Source organism: Dipodomys spectabilis, unplaced genomic scaffold, assembly GCF_019054845.1.
Source record: "Dipodomys spectabilis isolate Male_0828 unplaced genomic scaffold, ASM1905484v1 ptg000032l, whole genome shotgun sequence".
In the NCBI taxonomy this organism is placed as follows: Eukaryota; Metazoa; Chordata; class Mammalia; order Rodentia; family Heteromyidae; genus Dipodomys; species Dipodomys spectabilis.
Window position 1 is genome coordinate 24,226,508 of NW_024870709.1, and position 17,512 is coordinate 24,244,019.

The 17,512-nt window shown below is 36.1% G+C and overlaps 1 protein-coding gene and 1 non-coding gene across 3 annotated transcripts in view; both read left to right on the plus strand.

Annotated features, from left to right (window-relative positions):
* The window catches only part of Tbc1d23 (TBC1 domain family member 23), a 52,872-nt gene that overhangs the window by 21,274 nt on the left and 14,086 nt on the right, over window positions 1-17,512 (plus strand). For both annotated transcript variants that reach the window (XM_042676898.1, XM_042676899.1), the window contains exons 6-13: window positions 2,130-2,254; window positions 2,336-2,382; window positions 3,764-3,867; window positions 7,310-7,432; window positions 8,533-8,625; window positions 11,572-11,742; window positions 13,087-13,129; window positions 15,197-15,303. In XM_042676898.1, the coding sequence (XP_042532832.1) occupies window positions 2,130-2,254; window positions 2,336-2,382; window positions 3,764-3,867; window positions 7,310-7,432; window positions 8,533-8,625; window positions 11,572-11,742; window positions 13,087-13,129; window positions 15,197-15,303 (813 nt within the window). The remainder of the gene's footprint in view (window positions 1-2,129; window positions 2,255-2,335; window positions 2,383-3,763; window positions 3,868-7,309; window positions 7,433-8,532; window positions 8,626-11,571; window positions 11,743-13,086; window positions 13,130-15,196; window positions 15,304-17,512) is intronic.
* LOC122105732 lies at window positions 13,847-13,951 on the plus strand. The gene has a single exon (XR_006147084.1). It is a non-coding gene; the product is annotated as a small nucleolar RNA U13 (small nucleolar RNA).

The following is a 17,512-nucleotide window of genomic DNA, read 5'->3' on the forward strand; positions in this document are numbered from 1 at the left end:
AAGAAGAAAAAAGTTATAAATTATAATTATTATTACTAAAAGGAAAGAAGAAAATTACTGACATTTAACATAGGGTTTTTTGCTCTTCACTTAGGTTTAGATTATGTGATAGGAGGGTTAACCTTCCTTTTTTTGCACACGAATAGAAATAGAACTTACATAATTAGAATCTATTGCTGCATCTTATATAATAATTATATACTTATATATTTGTTAAATGTAGCAATTAGTACCTATTTCTGCATATACATGCAGTATATTTAAATATCAGTTCAGTTTAAAACTTTTAAAAATTTGATGGTGTGCCAGGAACTGGTGGCTCACTCCTCTAATACTAGCTACTCAGGAGGCTGAGATCTGAGGATTACAGTTGAAAGCCAGCCTGGGCAGGAAAGTCCTTTAGACTCTTATCTCCAATAAATTACCAGAAAACCAGAAGTAGTGCTTTGGTCACGTGGTAGAGTGTTAGCCTTGAACTGAAGAGCTGAGGGACAGTGTCCAGGCCCAGAATTCAAGCCCCATCACTGAAAAAAAGATTGATGGTGTTATAAACTGGTAACCAATCTGAAAAAAAATTGTATTTCCAAATGGTTACTGTAAAACAATGTAAAATACAACTTAGTGGTCTTTCTCTATTTGTATTTTCATTAGGAAGTCTTATTCTGGGTTAGTAGTTCTCACTGGCACTTTAGAGTCAAATTAATAAAATGCCTATAAAACCTTAGCTTCTTTGAGCTACCATTCATATGCTACCATTAAATCTAGTTATGTTAAAGCAAAATATTATTTCTTTTGAGTATTTTAAGTAATAGAGGTCTCTCTGCCTAGAAGATGCCATTTCTATTACCAGAAGTCTGAAATAGTACTCTACTATTTCAGTAGATTTAACCTGAATTTTGAAACAACTGCTTTGCCTCTAGCTGCTCTGCCAGTTAATTCATTCTTAATACTGGTATCATGTTGATGAAAATAGAGTAGTTTCGATTGTTTTTTTAAATCATGAAATGAAACAAACTAATTTTTACACTTGAAGAACCCGTAATAGTGGCAATAAAATGGTGATGTGAGTTCAGCTGAGATTAAAGATGCATATTACTATTCTGTTTGTATTTAAACCTTTTAATTGGAATTTGTGATAGTAATTTTTCAAACAAGAGCAAAAAGAATCAGCAGCATTTTGGACAGTTAAAGTGACCCTTACATGGGCTGTTGAGTCTTAGACTTTTTCCTAGTACATGGTTCCTCACTAGCTTCAGAAATTTATTTCATCCCAGTCTATCATCTTGTCTGTGAAATAGGGAGAAAACGTCTACTTAGCAAGTGAGAATTAAAGATAATGAACAATGATATAACAATAATTTGGCACCAGGCATAAAGAATGAACTAAATATATGGATTCCCATTTGCTTTAGTCATTAAAGATATTATTGATATAATCCTCTAGATGGAGTTATTTCCAAACCTGATGAAAATTGTCTAATCAAAGTATTGAATTCATTCAATTTCAACACAATTAGGCTGTAGAGAAACTTAGATTGTAAAAAGTCTTTTATTTGCAAAACAAAACCAGAGAGCTGAAATCTATTGAAGAATAATAATTTTATCTCTTTCAAATGACTTAAAATGTAAATCAGTTTACACTTACACTGTCATTAAAATTTTACTGAGTGTTTGATCTTCACAAATACCTTGTAAATTTGAAAACTATGCTGTAAAAACTAAGTTGATTACACTAGCTACCCTTGGAGCTACATAATATACTTGTTACTGAGTTATGGCAGAGAAATGTATTGCATTGTTTAACATATTCCAGGTTAATTACCTCTCTTTTTACAACAGTGGTTGAAAATGAGTAGCAACACATACGCCCCCAAACTCCAGTAGCAACACATACGCCCCCAAACTCCTCTTCTGCTTTTAACAGTAGAAATGGCATCCTTAGAAAGGTTAAGTGAGATGCCTGATTGGCCCACTGTGCCATTTTGCCCTTAGATTTCAACACTGAAGTACATATTAAATATCCGGTACAGATAATTTGATGTAATATTACTTAATCATTTACTTTAATACTTGTAAGAGACAGGTCATCTCCAGTGGTTTATGTCTCTCATTTTATTTCCTGATTACAGCTTGGAAGTCTTTTTGCATATTACTGTTCCATTGAAGTCACTCAGGCAATATGGGATGGATATCTTCAACAAGCAGATCCATTTTTTATTTATTTTGTAATGTTAATTATTCTTGTTAATGCAAAGTAAGTATCAAGTTAGTTAGATTCTTTTTCTCACAGGTGCTCTATTAATATTTAACTCAATTGTTTAATTTCCTTTTACAGAGAATTTATTTTAGCACAAGAATCAGGTAGCAAAGAAGAAGTTATCCGTAAGTATTACTCAATATGGAGAAAATATTTCAGATCATCAGATCATTTAATGTCTCTAAAACTTAGTTTTCCAATCCATATGTTTAGAATATTAGCCTAGAAAATTTTTAAGTTCCATTTTACTTTATAATCTCTATGTTTAAGGTTTGATTCTTCTGAGTTCTCCCCATGCTGGCCCCATAAGGAGATAGCTACTTCTACTCATTATTGCCAGACACATTGTCCTGTCTGTACAATAATGTTTATCTTTCTATATTATTGTTTTCTTTTTCTTTCTTTCTTTCCTTCTTTCTTTCTTTTTCCCTCCCTCCCTCCCTCCCTCCCTCCCTGCCTGCCTGCCTGCCTGCCTGTCTGCTTTCTTTCTTTCTTTCTTTCTTTCCTTCCTTCCTTTCTTTCTTTCTTTCTTTTTCTTTCTTTCGTTGTGGGGCTTGAACTCGGCCTGGGCACTGTCTCCGCACTCTTCAGTTCAAGGCTAGTGTTCTACCACTTGAGCCATAGCACCACTTCCAGTTTTGTGGTGGTTCATTGGAGATAAGAGTCTCACGGACTTTTCTTGCCAGGGCTGCCTATGAACTGTGATACTCAGATCTCAGGATTATAGGCATGAGTCACCAGCACCTGACTACATGATTGTTTTCTACATTATTATTTTCTCCCACAAGATTCAAGTTCCCAGCTGGGCGCTGCTGGCTTACACCTGCAATCCTTGCTACTCAGGAGACTGAGATCTGAGGATTGCAGTTCAAAGCCAGCCCAAGCAGGGAAGTCTGTGAGATTCTTATCTCCAATAAACCACTCAGAAAACTGAAAGTGGCTCAGTGGCTCAAGTGGTAGAGCACTAGCCTTGAGCTGAAGAGCTGAGGGACAGTGTTCAGGCCCAGAGTTCAAGCCCCATGACCAACAAAAAAAAAAAAAGAAAAAAAAAGAGTTAAGTTCCCTAAGTCAAAAACTATTCTTACTCACTTGTAATGTTTATCTTTCTATATTTAAGTCAGAAACTACTCTTACTTACTATTCATTTCTAGGGACCTTGGTGTTTTTGTATGTTTGTTGGATACAGTCCTAGTTAAAGCTAGTTTTGATTCTCGGACACATCCTTTACTAGCAGTAAAGTATTAACAGTTTTAGCTCCTTTCAGAGTCTGTTTCTCCACAAGCAGCTTTGAAAGCATCATTGCTGAATTGAGGATGTTGCTCACTGGTAAAGCACTGGGCTAGCATGTGAGGTCCTCAATTTGATTCTTAGCACTACATATACAAAAACAAAAGATAAGATTCCATTTCTGTAGTATTACACTGCAGATATTTTACTTTTTAACAGATAGTATCAATTATAGTATTTTTCAAAGTTTGTTAAATATTGCCATATGTGTAATTTCAGAGTTCTTGGAAAACACTCCATCCAGTTTGCATCTGGAAGATATAGAAGACCTTTTCTCTTTGGCTCAATATTATTGCAGTAAAACACCAGCTTCCTTTAGGAAGGTAAGAACCACAAAATGATGAGTTGATTTGTAGTTCACATTTTGTGTACTGTTCTATTGTTTACTTTTGTATTCACTGTGGTTAAAATACTCTTTAATTATTCCATTTTTCTGTCTTTTTATGTGTTATATGTTTTTTCACTGTAAATTCTTTCCCTAGTTGGAAACAGATAGATAGAAAATGACAGTGAGAACCACTTTATCTTTGTTTTGCTTATTAGCTATTTCTGACCAAGCAAAAATTGACAGATATTTCTTAAATTAGTGTTTTGTTGCTTATCTCATGTTCAGTCTTGGATAACCTTTGTGATGCATTGCTGACCTATAAGCAACAACAACAAAGGGTTACTTAACCCTTAGAGACCTAGATTTTTTTTATAAAAGACATCAAATTAGAAGCCTGATTAGTGTGATTTTCTAGGAAATGACACTCTATGACATAGGGAAATGATGTACATTATTATTTATATAGTACAGGTTAGTTTGTGACCTCAGTAGCTGGTAAGAACATCCTTGTTGGACATGTGCCATAGTATTGTGTCAGTGTGTATGTCAGTGTCAGAGGCAAATAATGTTAACTTTCAAAAAACATAGATCCAGGAGAAAGAGTATGAGAAGAGAAATGGGGGAATAAATATGATCAAGCTCTGCATGTATGAAAATCATAATTTATGCTAAAAAAGAATCTAAATGAACAAAAACAGGACATTTACCTCAAAAATAATTTAAGTATTTGTTCCAAGGGAACAATTTGTTCTTGGAGTAATTTTAGCTATTTGAAATACTATTCTATTATAAATTACATTAGTTTTCACTATGGTCAGTCAGATGATGGAATAACAGCACAAAAAAGTGTCATAGACTTTTTTTCAATATTATAAGAGGACGACTTTGGTCCTTTTAAAAGGCATGCCCCTGGACTGGGAAGGTGGCTCAGTGGTAGAGTGCTTGCCTTGCATGCATGAGGCCCTGGGTTCAATTTCTCAATACCACATAAGCAGAAAAAGCCATGGCGCTGTGGCTCAAGTGGTAAAGCACTAGCCTTGAGCTGAAGAGTTGAGGGACAGTGCCCAGGACCAGAGTTGAAGCCCCATGACCTACCAAAAAAAAAAAAAAAAAAAGAGGCACTCACCTATAATCCAAGATATTTTGGAGGCAGAGGTTGGAAGAGTCATGGTTGAGGCCAGCTTGGACAAAAAGTTAGTGAAGCCAGGCATGGTAGCACATGCCTTTAATTCCAGCTACCAGGAAGACATAGGAAGATTTTGATCTCAAGTTGGACTTGAGCAAAAACAAGACTGTATCCAAAAAAATAACTAAGGCAAAAAAGTACTGAATGAAGGGTCTGACTATAAGGCTCTGTTCAAAGTCTAGTACTTGGGGGTGGGATGTGCAGAAGAGATGAGTGCTTCTTTCTTTTGGTACTGGTACTGGGTCTTAAACTTAGAACCTTGGGCTTTTTTTCTTTGTTTTTGCTGGTCATGAGACTTGAACTCAGGGCCTAGGCGCTGTCCCTGAGCCTCTTTGTGCTCAAGGCTCTACCACTTGAGCCATACTACCACTTGAGCCACAGTGCTACTTCCAGCTTTTTTGAGTCTTATGGGGACTTTTCTGCTTGGGTTGGCTTTGAACAATGATCATCAGATCTCAGCCTCCCCAGTAGCTAGGGTTACAAATGTGGGCCACTGGAGCCTGGCTGAACCTTGGGCTTTTGCTTTTCTTTGATTTTTTTTTTTTTTACTAAAGACTAGCATTCTACCATTTGAGTCATACTTTCACTTCCAATTCTTTTCTGGTTATTAAGAGTCTCTCAGATTTATTTTCCCAGACTAGCTTTGAACTGTGCTCCTCAGATCTCAGCCTCATGTATTGCTGAGGAACACTTTTTATTCTTGAGATAAAGAAAATAATTCTAGCATCTGCAAATTAGACTCAGCTATATATCAGCATTATTATGTAACATATAATCATTATGTGATATATTTCTACTACATTTTATTTTTGTTACATGGAGACTTGAGAAGCTACAAGTGAAGTGGTTCTTTTTCCTCATTCCCCAAACCCAGTTTGGCTCATGCTACTAAGCACTTCCTCTGCTGCTGAGCTACGTATACCTCTCCCCTTTGTTTCTCTTGTACTGGTTATTTTTGCAGAAGGGTCTTCCTTTGTACCTATTTTAGACTTCCCATTGTAGCTGAGATGACAGGAGTGTGCTACCCACACCCATCATTTGTTTGAAAAGGGCTCTCGTGTTCGACTGTGTGATCCTTCTGTCTCAGCCTCCTGAGTAGCTAAGGATTGTAGGTTTAAGTCACTGAGGCCTGTTTTTTTTTTTTTTTGTGAAGCACAATGCATTGATCATGCAAAGTAAGCATTATCCCTGAGCTACCAGCTTCTGAAATTTAACATTTAACTATAAATGATGGTATAGAAAATAACTCTAGGGTTTGTTTCTTTTTTATAGATTAGATTGATTGTGGGAGAGGATTCATTGTTACAGGATTTTTTTTTTCCCTCTATCTTTTATTTTGTGTGAATTCTCATTGGGATTTTCTTGTATATTTTAGCCAGTGAGATTTGAGATGATGTAAGAATAAGTTTTGAAATTAATCATAAGAATCATGGACATTATATCATTATTCATATTTTATCATGGTTTAAAGACTGTACATGGCTGCTCAAGCTTGTAACACTAAGCTACTTGGGAGGAGAAGATCAGGGGATTTTATGCCCAGCTTTTAGATCAGCCTAGGCATAAAAGTTTATGACTCCATCTTAACTAATGACTAAGTGCAGTGGCATGGAGCTGCCATCCCAGCACAGGGTAGCCTGTGCATAAAAAAAGATCCTGTCTCCAGCTGGGCGCTGGTGGCTCACGCCTGTAATCCTAGCTACTCAGGAGGCTGAGATCTGAGGATCGCGGTTCAAAGCCAGCCCGGGCAGGAGAGACCGTGAGACTCCTATCTCCAATAAACCACCAGAAAACCAGAAGTGGCGCTGTAGCTCAAGGGCTGAGGGACAGCGCCCAGGCCCAGAGTTCAAGCCCCACGACCGACCAAAAAAAAAAAAAGATCCTGTCTTTTAAATAACACATAAAGGAACTGGCAGAGTTTCTCAAGTGGTAGAGTGCCTGCTTAGCAAGTGTAAGGTCCTGCATTCAAATCTCAGTACTAACAAAGAGAGAGAGAATGTTACCCAGAAATTTTTATTTTTCTTTCTAATGTTTAAAATTTTTCTTTGAGGCTGAAATAGCTTGTTTACATGCACAAAAATAAAACAGATAGGTTAATGGAGATGCATTAGAAAGGAGGGAAATAAAGGAAAGGGAGAGATGGAGGAGTGAGATTGATCAGGATGTTGTATACATGTGTAGAGATGTCATACTGAAACCCTCCTTGTGCAACTCATGTTTGTTAATTAAAAAAAAATTCTCTTTGTAATAGGATAATCACCATCTCTTCGGTAGTACTCTGTTGGGAATTAAGGATGATGATGCAGATTTGAGTCAGGCTCTTTGTTTGGCTGTCTCAGTGTCAGAGATCCTTCAAGCAAATCAGCTGCAAAGTGTAAGTAAAAAACCCATTTGTCAGATGGCTTTAAATATATGGAATTGAGAGGACCATAGCCCAGTGAGCATATGCTTAGGATGCACAAGCTTCTGGGTTCAGTCCCTCTCATTAAACATTTCCTCCCTGTTCAGTGATTCCCACTAAATTAATTTACTGTAATACGTAGCTGTTCAGTCTTTTTGGATAAGTAGGTTAAATCTTCTATGCATAATGGTCAATTCAAACCATCAACTTGCCTGTTATTTTAGTTATCAAATTAATTGTTTTTGTCATTCTTGACACCAATTTCTATAAATTGCCCTTTTTCATATTTCAACATGGCAACTGAATGCTATGTATGTTATACTTAATTTTTAGCCTTTAAGAGGATATATCCTAATTGAATTACATAGTTTAATGAATAAACCAGAATTATGAAAGAATTATAGTTTTCTATTCACTGTTGTACACGGAAATCTAAGAAGTCAGTTTGGTCAGTAGTTTTTTTTTTTTAGTATCTGTTGTTCATTATTTAACCTTAGATTTGAAGGTGAGCTATATTTCCAAGATGGTATCCAAGAGAGGAATGGGTATGGGAAGATGAGCTTTTATGATACATTTCAGTTGAGCTTCGTACAGTATCTATACTGGTTGTTCAGAGTTTTAAAAACATAAGCATCTCAACATATTTATCATATTAGAACTAGTATTAAAAAGACCTGTGTAATATATAGTTTAAGGAGACTTACTCACATGAACTCCCTTTTACACACAAGAAAGGTATTTAGTTCTTGGATGGTAAGATATGGACTTAATCTTACTTGTATTAAATAAATAATATAGTTTTTTAGATTCCAATATAGGTAGTTCTATAGCTCATAGTCTTGCTATACATTTTAACACTTTCAAGAGCAATGGCTAAAGTATATGTTAAGCACTTAAAGTGTTTAGGACTTTGAGGTTATTTTTAATGTCTATAACAAAATGTGTTCCAAATCCTGTATGAAATCCATTTTTTACAAACAGGTTTGCCTTTCTTTGTGTTTTTGTTACTATCATATTGTATAACTGGAACCTGATGTCAAATTCCATTGTGTCAGATGTTGTTTCCCTTTTAGGAAGGAGTCCGCTTCTTTGTGGTTGATTGCCGTCCTGCAGAACAGTATAATGCTGGGCATTTATCGACTGCTTTCCACTTAGATTCAGATCTGGTTAGTATAAATGCTGATTAATTTTTTTTTTGGGGGGGGGTCCAGTCGTGGGGCCTGAACTCTGGGCCTGGGCGCCGTTCCTCAGCTCTTCAGCTCAAGGCTAGTGCTCTACCACTTCAGCCACAGCGCCACTTCCAGCTTTTTTCTTTTTGCTTATGTGGTGCTGAGGAATCGAACCCAGGACCTCATGCATGCAAGGCAAGCACTCTACCACTGAGCCACCTTCCCAGCCCTGATTAATTTTTTTATGAGAGAATTTTTTTCCTTTAGCTGTCAATATACCTGGCCTAGTTTGAGAAACTTTATCTGCTTAATGAGAAAAGAGTCTCATGTTTCCTTTTCACCTAGAAACACTCTTTTGCTCTTTTGGCATCATAAAGGGTAACTGAGAACTGTTGCCTATGGCTTACTTCTGCATACCATTGTTAGGTCAGTAAATTTTTACTGTTCTTACTGTGGGCTGCTTGATAGATTACTTAGCGTAGTGCCTTGCACCTAGTAAGTCTGCTACAAATATCAGCTCTTATTTTAATTGGGTAAGAATTATATAACCTTTTTATCATTAAGCTATTTTTTAAAATCATGAGTATGAATGCATATAATTCATACGTAATAAGATAATATCTGACTTACAAGTACCTAGTTGTTAAAATTATAACCCCAAAGTAATTTTAGTTAAGGAGTAGATAAAGTAATTAAATGGTCGGAGATACTTAGAGCTCTTGGTAGAACTGAGGCTGCAGCACTTACGGTGTTTTAAGGTCATCAGAGCCACAGGAATGGGGAAGCAGAGAAGAGTGGAATAATAAATATACAGTTTACCCTGTTTATCTCCATCTTGTCTGGCAAGTTGACAGTGAGGCTAATGGAAGTGTAGAAGGGCGTAGATGGTTTTCAGAGGGAACTAACTGAAGGGGGTTATAGATGTGGCTCAGTTAGTAGAGCGGCTTGAACCAAGTTTAAGTCCTGATCTTGGAAAGAAAAAAGAGCCTAGAGAGTTTTGGATCCTGTAGCTGAGAAATGCTATTCTAGGTTGTTTGTATCCTGTAAGTGAACTTGGCACTTTTCTCTTCCTTGAATCTTCTCTTAGGCTTACTTTAAAATTTTACTCTGGTGATTCTTGAATACTTTCTGTTTTACAATTAAAAAAAAAACTCCAGAGTTAACTACTATTATCAACTTGCTTACCTTTCAGACTTTCAGTAACATATTACTTGTTTTATCACTTGCTTGTTCACTCAAGTTATCTTGGAAATTAAGTATAATATATATTTAATGCTGCGTAGTGGTCCATGGTATAGATACACCATAAAGAGAAAAAGCCAGAAATAGTGCTGTGGCTCAAGTGGTAGAGTACAACCCTTGAGCAAAAAGAAGTTCAGATACAGTGCCCAGGCCCTGAATTCAAGCCCCAGGACTGGCCAAAGAAAAAAAAAAGGAAAAAAGATATGCCATAGTTCATTGCCTGATTAACCTATGCTTGATTATTTTTAAATTTCTTTTAACACACTGTTATAAGATCTTTTTTTTTTTTTTTTTTTTTTTTTTTTGTCGGTTCTGGGGCTTGAACTCTGAGCCTGGACGCTATCCCTCAGCTCTTCAGCTCAAGGTGAGCGCTCTACCATTTGAGCTACAGCGCCACTTCTGTTTTTTTTTTCTTAGTGGTTTATTGGAGATGGGAGTCTTCCCCGGGCTGGCTTTGAACTGCAATCCTCAGATCTTAGCCTCCTGAGTAGTTAGGATTACAGGCGTGAGCCACCAGCGCCCAGCTAACATCTTTATATATACTTGAGTCATCATCTCAGCCCTTTCTTGATTTTCTCATTTTTTTCAGATAGGATCTCCTACCTGTTTTTTTGTTTGTTTGTTTGTTTTTGTTTTTGTTTTTTTTTGCTCATCCTGGAGCATGAACCTCAGCTCCTAGGTGCTGTTGCTGAGCCTCTTTGTACTCAAATCTAGCACTTTAACGCTTGATCCACAGTACCACTTCTGGCTTTTTTTCTTTTTCTTTCTTTTTCTGAGTCATGTATTAGAGATACGAGTCTCATGGGGACACATTTTTTGCCCGGGCTGGCTTCAAACTGAGATTCTCAGATCTCAGCCTCTTGAGTAGCTAGGCTTGAGCCACCAGCTCCTAGCTCTCCTGTTTTTTGACTTCAGTCTTTCTACCTATGCTTCCCACATAGTTGAGATTACACAAGCATGTGCAGATAGATTCTTGCTAACTTTCTGCCTGGGCTGGCCTTAAACTGCAATCTTGATTTCCACCTTCCAAGAAGTATTGTTAGTTTTCTTATTATATCAGACTGATAAGTGAAAAATGATTGTAATTACTAATAAGATGGAACACCTTGCTTTATTATATTTAATTTTTAATAAGTAGTACTTCGATATACTCTATCAATTCCTATATTTTTATTGTAGTTTGATTATAGTCCCATTATGTTTTAATTTTTTGTAATTATTAATATACTTGTTTCCTTGAGGATAAATCAATTTTTCATCCTTGTGTCAGCAGTACCTAAATAGTGTTGATAAATAATGGCTTCTATTTCTACCTGTCCTATAAGAAATAATGGTTCATTGTGTAAGTGGAAACTAAGATGTAGAGCTGTTTGATCTGTCTTTTTGGCATCATGCCTACACACGCTGTAGCTACTAGTTGTTTTGCTTTCTAAGAATTTTTTTTTCTGTAGTAGAGTAGTATTTTTTTAATCTTTGAATTTTCAACTCTGTTCTAATGTATTATAGATACACTAGATACACATTGTAGATACACATTCCTTTTCTCTTATCCTAGGGATTTTTATTCATAAGAGACTTACTTTTCCATTGCTCTGCATGGCTCTGTAAATATCAAAGGTTTTCCTGGAAAGATAACTTTAAATTTTGAAATGCATGTGAAACAAACACTTGCCAAGTTTCTTATTTTTTTGAATTGTCTAGATGCTTCAGAATCCATCAGAGTTTGCACAGTCAGTAAAATCTTTGCTGGAAGCACAGAAGCAGTCCATTGAGTCTGGCTCCATAGCCGGCGGGGAGCACCTCTGTTTTATGGGTAGTGGCAGGGAGGAAGAAGACATGTATATGAACATGGTCCTGGCACACTTTTTACAGGTATGCTGACGTAGATTATTTCATTTGCTTAGTTACTGCTATCACCATGAAGAAATTCACATAGATAATTTCATGTAGATAAATGTCTTATTTTCTGTATATTTTTCTTTACAGCTTTTTAGTTTTGTGTCTTGCCTAGAAAGGTAATTTTCTTCTCCAGACTTTGCTCCCATACTTAGCATGTTTTCTTTTCTTTTTTTTTGTTTTGAAATAATATAGTCTTGATCCATCTGGTCTTTGTTTTGATGTACGAAGTAAAGTAGGAATTAATGTTTTTTTTCCAGATAGGAAATCAATTCTGCTGTCATTCTGAAATGTTACTTTTTTAATACACTGAATTGCTTATGCATCAGAGTCTGTCTACATTATGCTGTTGCATTGATCTTCATGCCTATCCATTCTCTGTATAGTTGCTATATAATTCATTTTAATGTCCTATTTATTTGGATAAATATTTATACATATTTATCCTTACATTTATACATCTTTTCTTTTTGTGTTTGAATATTATCTTCAGCTTAGCTGATTTATATTAATGTTTTTATGTAACCTGACTCTCTACTTTTATTGTATCAGCCAATGATTGCTCCTTATTTTTTTAAAGTAGCTTATTAAATTTTTTTGTAGTTTTCACATTGAAGTCCTTACTTTTTATGATCCTAAACTATAGAATCAGAAAGATTGTTAGCTTGTTGTTGTACAAGTCGCTCAATTTGGATTCGTTTCTATACGTTTCATTTTACTGTGACTGATCTGAGAAAATTGTTCTAAAACCCTTGAGAGACAAAGTTAGAATGAAAAAGATATTTGGAGGAGGGATTATCAGATGATTTTAAACCATATTAATGGAGAAAGTTAAAATTACGCAGAATAATAAAAATTTTTAAATTGTTTCAGAAACAGTACAACTATGTATGAAAACGGCATAAGGAATCTCAACATAGATAAGTAGGGGGTCCGGGTCAAATATAGGCCGTGTACATCTGAAATACATGGTAAAAACCCTTGGTACAATTAAGAAACACTTAAAAAAATTCCAGGGAAATAAAACAGGTTCTTTGGGAGTATGCCATTGGGGGAGGGGTTGAGAGAGTGAATGAGCATGAATATAGTCAAGATACTTTATTTGCATGTATGAAAATAAATCTGTTGAAACTGTTTTAAGAAGGGAGTAGGTAGATAAAGAGTGGTAAAAGATGGTAAGTTTGATTGGGATACATTGTTTACATATATATATGGCAACATCACAATGAAACCCTCACTGTACGATTAATGTATGGTAAAAAATACACTAAAATGCTCTAGTATCAAGAATAATACTGTAAACTTTATCTTTCATTACAGAAAAACAAAGAATATGTGAGTATTGCCAGTGGAGGATTTATGGGTAAGCCTTTAATTTATACATACCCTTGCCTCTACTTTTCTTTTTTTGTGCCAGTCCTGGGGCTTGAACTTAGGGCCTGGACACTGTCCCTGAGCTTTTATGTTGAGCCATAGTTACACTTGTAGCTTTTTGTGGTTAATTGGAGATGGGATTCTCATCGAGTTTCCTGCCTGTGCTGGCTTTGAATCACAGGCTTCATATCGTAGCCCTTTTTGAGGCTAGGATTACAGGTGTGGGCCACTAGCACCTGACTGGCCTCATGCTTGTGAGGCAAGTGCTGTTACACTGTATTCTTGATGCTTCCAGAAATACTTACATAAACGTGTATGAAAACTTGCTTATATTATTTACCTCTGTGGAGAAGACTGGTAGGATTAGGAAACAAGAGTTAGAACAGTACTTATCATAGTTTGCCCTTTGTACTACTCATTTTTTAACTGCTTGAAGGTATAAACTAGTAAGAAAATAGTGGCTAGATATAAAAAAAAAAGCTGACATTTTCAAATCCATAGACTAATATCTGATAATCCAGTATAGTACAATAATTTGCAAAGTCTTTTTGGTATTTCAAACTTATGAAGGATTGGGTCAGTATAATAAGATTTCTTTTAACAGCTTGCTTTATATTGAGAAAAGAGGTATAAAAGTGTAAAACTATCAGTGCTTGAGGAGATGAATGATAAAAATCAATATAAATTAAAGATAATTGAAGGGGGGATCCTTTTCCGGTTCATAAGTGTGATGATTGGGTTCTCACGCGCTTGCGTGATATGTGCCTCCCTCTAAACCTTGTTATGACGTGGGCACATTACACTTCTGATGTGAAAAAAGAAAAAAAAAAAGATGATTGAAGGGTGTTTTATCAGGGGTAACTTCTGACCTAGTATAATTTTCTAAGATAACCTAGAACTTTTGGTAAATTAGAATCAATTTCCTTTTGGTTTTGTTGATATTTGCATTCATTATGATTATCTCCTCTATATGTCATAGCCTGTAAACTAACTGCCTTTGAGACTTATATCTAGAGTTATCTATAAAAGGCACTAAGTATTGGTAGATAAGCATTGGCCCTTGACCTAGTGCTATTTATTAGGAATCCTGATAACCTGATAACCAGCTTGGTTATATTAGCATGTAGTTCTCAGAAGTATCCGGAAAGCTGCCAGGTACTAGTGGCTTACACCATGATTAATCCTAGCTACTTAAGAGACTGAGATCTGAGGATTGCAGTTCTAAGCCAGTCTGGCAAAAGGAAAGCCCGTGAGACCCTTAACTCTAATTAATCACAGAAAAGCTGGAAGTGGAGCTGTGGCTCAAGTGGTAGAGCACTAGCCTTGAGCAAAAAGAAGCTCAGGGACAGTGTCCAGGTCAAGGCCCAGGACAGGAAAAAAAAAAGTATCTGAAAAGCAGCAGTATTTTTTAAAAAATTCTATATAGTCCAGGTTGTCCTGGAACTGGTGATCCTCCTGCCTCATCCTCCCAAGTTCGGGGAGCCTAGTGTACTCTATATTTTTAGAAACAGGAGTTTATAAATAATAGTATACTCTATATTTTTAGACAAAAATACTAGACAGCTAGTATACTCTCATGCATTTAGACACTTCTTAAAATACCATTCTTTTTTTTTTTTTTTTTTACCAAGAATAACTTCTCTTTCCATAACTGTTAATAAGTAAGACTGCTCTATTATGGGAAAAATGATTTGATGTCTCTTTATGGTACAACAAAGACTCCATATGTTTTCTTTTCTTGATGTCATGGAAATGTTGCAGAGACTATCTGTTCATACTTGACTATTTGCCTTCTGAAAAGGAAAATATAAAGCTTACAGTCAACATTTTTCTCAGGGACAGTTAAGAAAAGTTCTCTGCAGAGGGATTTTAAGGAGTAGAGAAGAAAAGGTTTGTCATAGCTCTTAGTCCTTAATGCTAATATAGGGGTAGAGCAAGAAACTTTGCATTTATAGCCTTACATCCTTTTTCATTCAGTGATGCAATATTTGTTATACTTCTGTGGTTATAAATCTTTACAGAAATTCAGGTTTGGTTTTGTCTTGTTTATCTTAAGCACTGCAGCAGCACCTGGCAGATATTAATGTGGATGGACCAGAAAATGGATATGGCCATTGGATTGCTAGTACCTCTGGCTCAAGGAGCAGTATTAATTCTGTTGATGTAAGTTTATGTATAGAGTCAGTTTTAATCAATTCCCAGAAAAAGCAATTAACCCCACCACACAGAAATGGAGCCAGAATATTTCAGATACAAACAATAAAGCATCACATTATTGCAAGGGTCAGTGAAACAATGGAGGGGCCTGTAGAACAAAGTAGGCAACACTCCTAAGTGATTCCAGTAAGCTCCCAACTCATTTGGGGCAGGAGATGGTTAGGCTCCCGTTCACATCTCATGCACACTACATCTGTATCAACTTGACAGGATTAGGGCTTCCGGTGAGAATGGGGTAGGCAGAGAAAGAAAATGATGCCCACCTTATTTGATTTTTTGTTATTGAACTGTGCAGTGTTGCTCTAGTGGATAATTCCATTTTTTCTGTTTGAATTTTGGAAATATTTGAATACCTAAGTCTTTGTTGCTTTTTCCCTATTTCATGTTTAATGAAGTAGATGTCATTTAAAATTTTTTTTTTTGTCTTCCAAGTAAAATTTTCTTAAAGAACAGTTATCTCATGTTTATTCTTTAAAACAGAGAGAAAACTGCAGTACAAAAGCATGATTACTTTAGACTTATGCCTCTACCTTACCTGAGTGTGGTTTTACCTGTGTATCTTCTTCATGATCTTCAGCGAAATCAGCTCTGGTTTCTCCACTTGTGCAGTAGATGAGAGTAACAGAACTTTCTTCCTAAGAAGGACTTGAAGATTACATGTGTAAAAGCATGTAGAGTTCTTGTCCCTAAATATTGAATAGTAGTTACTACAAAGTTGTAATTCATTAAATGCATTTTTCTACTCAGAACAAAGACTATTGTTACATCACTATCAGTATTCATCACTATTCAGTAATGATTTTCTGAAAAATTTTTTACCACCATGATTCTTGAGATATATAAGAGGTGTTTGTGTGAAAAAACTAAGTAGTGTTCCATTGAATAGGTTTGTTTATATATAATTTATTCAGTTAGTACCCTACTGTGAAATACTTACATTTCCTGTCTTAAATTACTTTTATACTGATATACTTTCTTTTTTGGTTGATAATGGGGCTTGAACTCAGGCCTGCGTGCTGTCCGTGAGATTTTCTGCTCAAGGCTAGCCTTCTACTACTTGAGCCACAGCGCCACTTCTGGATTTTTCTGTTTATGTGGTACTGAGGAATGAAACCCAGGGCTTTATGCATGCTAGGCAAGCTCTCTGCCATTAAGCTGCCTTCCCAGCCCTGATATATTTTCATATACCTTTATTATTTTCGTTCTAGAGGGGAGTGGCTTGATCAGAAGTTGACTTATCAAAATCCCTAAAAATTTTGTTATGCCTATATAAGTTTTCATCAACTATTACCTCAATCTTTAGGTACTTTTTGGTTATTTTCCTCCCATAAATTATGAATTATGGGCAAAAGATAGAATCAGGTGGTGCCTGGCAAAAATCCAACCATTGTGAGCCTGAAGCAGGAGGGTTGTGAGTTTGAAACTGGCCTGGGGCTATATATAGCAAGATCCAGTCACAACCAGCAGGATCAATTTTAAATGAGAGAGTTTGACTTCTCTATTTATATTGCCCTCTAGAACACATGTAAGCTGTCCTGGAAGCAGTAGAAGAATCAGACCTGTTGCCTTAAATACATGAGCTGAACTTTTCTTCCCAAAGGGAAGACCCACATGTGAATGTTTTAAAAAGCAAAAAGAAATAAAATGTTTAAAAATTATGCCATACGAATAGTAGCTTGATTATATGATCCGTATTTTTGCAGACCGTCCTGACCTAAAAATTGTCAATAACTTATTAATAAAAAGTTTCAATGAAAAATAAAAAGTTTTCTGCACATCATTATGTGCAAAAAAACTCCTATTTTTTTGTTTTACCTAACAGTTTTAAGTGGTTTCATCCAGAAAATTTACTATTGTTGCCCTAACAAACTGCCACAGACGGAGGGGTGGGGGTGGGTGGTTTAAGCAGCATAAATTGATTTTTCTTTCAGTTCTGTAAACTGAAAGTCTAAGATCAAGGTGTTGGCAGGTTTGGTTTATTCTAAGTGTTCTTTCCTTGGTTGCAGATGGCTTCTTTCCTAATCCTCACATGGCCTTTTCTCTGTGCCCATATCTCTGTATGTCTCCCTTTTTGTATATGTGGGGGGGGGGGGGGAGGAACGGGGGTGGTAGTCCTGGCAGCTTGAAGTTAGAGCCTGGCATTCTTTCTTGGCTT